Raw genomic sequence first — 4,400 nt, 5'->3', positions numbered from 1 at the left:
TCTCCAATTACGACGTTCAATCACGATCCTCCGAACAATGTATATGTGCACGATTGTCTCTAGACAAATATATCCTCTGGTGCAAGTAGATAAGGCTGCCGTTTCATTATTCACGTGTTAGGAAGGCGGGAACACTCTGTCTTCATTATAACACAATTTGTCGTAGGCCCTTACGCGGTGTATCTGATATGTGTGAAGGCTATTTATGTATAGCGCACTAAGTAAAATATCGCTGCGAAAGATTAAGCACGCACGTGTTACAACGGAAAGATGGAGTAGGCATGACGAGAGCTGTTGTTTAGTGTTGCAGTGATATTATATTATTATGTGGGTAAATTGCAAGTGAGTACCTAAGTTTTACACGAACTATATGTCATTCCAGGCTTTATATGTAAGTTTTGCTACATTTATATGTAAGTTTTGTGTGTGGTTTCGATTAAGTTAGGTGTAGGTTATCGATATTATTCTTGCGACGGAATAAAATACTTTTTGCTGTGCTATTAACGTTTTTTTATAGCAACTGAAATCAATTTATCCAAATTTTTAAGCAAATACCGAATCGTTCCTTGATGGAAACAGTAAAGAAGACGAGTTATAATTTTGTTTCCTTTTAAAGAACTAAATCTACCTTTTACCTTGACGACCCAATTCACCCGAGTAGGCTCTAACACACTGCTATCTCATAACATACGTGACAGCTATTAATAATAAAGTGTAGCTGTGAGTAAATTATGGCAGCTAGAGATTAAACTCGTGAGCGAGCCAGCGAGGAATGTAGTGGCGATGAGGTGTTGTTAATAAATAAAGCATCCGGGCTGCATCAACTATAGTTTCGGAGCTAGTTTATCAGACAAATTCATTAACAATTTAGGTAATGGGGAGTTACCTATATCTTTACTGGTAATCAATGTGTAAATCCTATACCGAAAAGTTGTTTTTTGAAAAATGCGTGTGGATAAAGTATACTGGTACTGCGTGAATGATTATTTCGGCTTATATTACTGAGTTCTTAATATTAAATTATAGGTAAATACTATGTCAAATTGTAAATGCTTTTAAAACAATGGAAATGATTAAAATCCAAGATGAAGTAAAAATATAAAGCTGTTTTTATGCAGTTTCGTTCCGAAAAAAGTTTATTTTAAACCGAAATAACTTTATTACATGTAGCATGAGATGTTTGTAGTTTGAAATAAAGCAGTAAGACATGCTTAAAACTACTCGATAGTAAGTCGTTATATTATGTATATAGAAACACGTTAGAAACTATAGTTTAAATTAAGCCTCTTATGTATGTATTGTTAACACAAAACATTCTGATGAGGAAGCAATTTGCTGTTACGTTCAAGTTCCCTAATAGCATCGTCAGTTTTCCCATAAACGACTGTCGAAGTTCAAATCAGACCGGCAGTCTCTGATTGATTCTCGATATTCGCGTATAGCCATCAGATTCACAAAGAAGTTCTATCAAAATTGTAATGTAGCTTTGCGTATAATTATTTTTTGATGATTAACATAATACACAATTTTGATTATGCCGTATCTTAGAAAAAGGAAACTTTGTAGGTACTTGAACAAGCAACTTCGAAAGTAGTGATGCACAAAATTAGTAATAAAAATCGAATAAACAAAATAATTCATAGACCCAAAAGAATACTTAGGACAAATGTTGGCAGATATACTATTTCTGAAATGTTGCAATGTTGCGTTAATGTAACGCGTAACATAATGTAAGTATTGTAGGTACCTATTTAACTTAAATTCTTTAGACCGAATTCGAGACTGACTGTTTCAACGCGACGCAGTAGTGCTTCTATGCTGTGTTCACTGGTCGCAATGAGCGTGGTGTCGTCAGCGTATCGCAGATTAGATATATTTTTCCCACCTATTGGTACACCATCCGTCCATTCTTCAAGGGCTATCCTCATGATATGCTCAGTATAAATGTTGAAAAGCAAGGGCGATAGTATGCACCCTTGACGCACTCCTGCCGAGGGATAAAGTGGCTTCGACATAGCATTGTCTACTTTTACTGAGGCGGAGTTGTTTTCATAGAGGGCTCTTAATAGATGAACGAGATGTCTTGGAACACCCATTCTTAAGAGAATTTGCCAAAGCTGCGGCCATTTCACAGAATCAAACGCCTTCTGAAAGTCAACAAAACAGATATATGTTGGTATGTTGAACTCTCTAGCTTTCTCTATTATTTGACGCAGTATAAGGATTTGTTCTCTTGTTCCTTTACCTCTTACAAACCCAGCTTGTTCTGGTGCGATTTCTTTGCTGATATATGCCTTCAGTCTCTCATTTAAGATATGTAGTAATATTTTACTGGAATGACTTATTAAAGAAATCAGGCGATAGTTACCGCACTTTTTTGTGGAGCCTTTTTTGTGAAGAGGAACAAAGATCGAATGTGTCCATTCTTGAGGCCAAACACCCGCTTGCCATATGTTGTTGCAAACTTTATGGAAAAGTTCTACGCCATATTCCCCACTGCATTTGACGATCTCAATCGGAATTTTATCGTTCCCTATCGCTTTTCCCGATTTGAGATGTTGTATAGCAGCTTCTACTTCCTCCTTCAAGATATCCGGTTCCATATTTAGTTCTCCAATATCTGGAATCGTAGAGTTGTGCGCGTCTGGATCTAAAAAGAGAGATTGGCAGTAAACTTTCCATGTTTCTAGAACATCTTCCAGGTTAGTGACGACATTGCCTCCAAGATCTTCAACCGCCCAAGCTTTGGATTCGCCTTTTTTAGTAATTAACCGTATTTTCGCATGGAGGTCTCTTGTTTCGTATTTTTCGGCATGCGATTCGACTTCTTTACATATTATGTTTTGCAGAAACATGTTCTTGTCTTTCCTGCAGGCGGCTTGGACTTGAGCAGTTAGTAAGTTTTGGGCTTGTTGGCTGCCTCCTGAAGCTTTAAGTTGGCGACGCTCCTCCACCAATGCGAGAGTTTTATCTGTCATCCAGTGCTGCCGTTTGACATTGGTTGAATTAGAGGGTGTAGAAGTTTTGATCGCCTCTAATAGTACCATCTTCGCTTTACACCAGTCATCTTCCACAGAGTTATTGTGAGGATTATGTCCAAACCAATGACTTTTGTCTTTCTCAAGGGCTTTCCTGAACAATTGTCGATCCCCCACGCTTAATCTAGCTTGTGGTTTGGTCTTTCTAGCAGCTTTAAGCTTTAATTTAAATTTAGCTACAACCAGCTGATGGTCCGAGCCACAGTCTGCACCAGGTAATGTATGGACATTTCTAATAGACGATCGCCACCGTGATTTTACTAAGAAGTAATCTATTTGATTTTTGGTTTTGCCATCTGGCGATGTCCATGTGTACATTCTTCGCGGATGGTGTTGAAAAATGCTATTGGCGATCGTCAGTCCATTATCCGCAGCGAATTGTATCAACCGTTCTCCTCTAGTATTCCTAACACCGATCCCGTGGGCACCCAAAACATCAGGTAGTTCTCCTTTCGTCGGACTGCCAATCTTAGCATTAAAGTCGCCAGAAATTATCAATATTTCTCTATTGGATACCGTGCGTATAGTGTTTTCTAAAGCGGTATAAAACGATTCGACATCAGCGTCGTTAGTAGCACAAGTGGGTGCATAGACCTGAATAAAGTTGATGTTTACCGGGCTTGCTTTCATACGCATCGAGATAATTCTATCATTAATCGTTTCATATCCAAGTACACTATTATTGATATTTTTTGGCACCATAATCGCCACGCCATTAATGCTTAATACATTTACGGACATTTAAATATCATTTTGTAAATCGATTGTCTGAGACAGTACTTGCGTTTAGTAGCAAATGTAATTCATAATAAGCACTAATTGAAATGTAAACAGACCCTAGAGCCATTGTTCATGTCTGTAGCGCTGGGCCTTATCAGATAATTTTTTATCCGCAAGGAAATTAGTCAGTTTAGTGTCCAGGAGGATTATACAGTGCGTAAACGTAATAAGGGCGATAAATGAAACCAGGCATATAATTCAATATTGTTATCATTAATTAAGAGGTGTTTTTGAGTTACTCTTAAGTTTCAGCCCATAATTAATTTTTGAAAAATTTCCCAGCAGCAATTTACTGTAAACGTGGTTGCGATGACAATCAATGACAACTGTCAACGAGCGTTTAACGCGAGTGTGTTTGCATTACGTTGCGGGCCGAATTAATTTGTATGGATAAAAAAAATATTTCAATTTTAAGTAAAAGTTATCTAATTCCATTGTTTATGTCCTATACTCACCACCGTTAAGAGGTTCGCCCGTATTAGGTTTACACCCTGTATTAAGCTCAGGACTTTATCCTTAAAATAAACAAAGTCTGAAAAAAAAAACGATGTAAAAGCAATTTGTAGAAAGCTGAATGGTTTT

The 4,400-nt window shown here is 37.4% G+C and overlaps 1 protein-coding gene across 1 annotated transcript; it reads right to left on the bottom strand.

The window, feature by feature from the left end:
* Window positions 1–1,772: 1,772 nt before the first annotated feature.
* On the bottom strand, window positions 1,773–3,646 carry LOC125226743. Its single transcript, XM_048130830.1, has 2 exons — window positions 2,369–3,646; window positions 1,773–2,147 (listed from the first exon to the last, which is right to left on the bottom strand). The coding sequence occupies exons 1-2, from the start codon at window positions 3,354–3,356 to the stop codon at window positions 2,137–2,139; spliced, it is 999 nt and encodes a 332-aa protein (XP_047986787.1). The 5' UTR covers window positions 3,357–3,646; the 3' UTR covers window positions 1,773–2,136.
* Window positions 3,647–4,400: the final 754 nt, after the last annotated feature.

This window comes from Leguminivora glycinivorella, chromosome 5 (assembly GCF_023078275.1).
Source record: "Leguminivora glycinivorella isolate SPB_JAAS2020 chromosome 5, LegGlyc_1.1, whole genome shotgun sequence".
NCBI lineage: Eukaryota > Metazoa > Arthropoda > Insecta > Lepidoptera > Tortricidae > Leguminivora > Leguminivora glycinivorella.
This window is presented reverse-complemented; position numbering and strand designations above follow the sequence as displayed.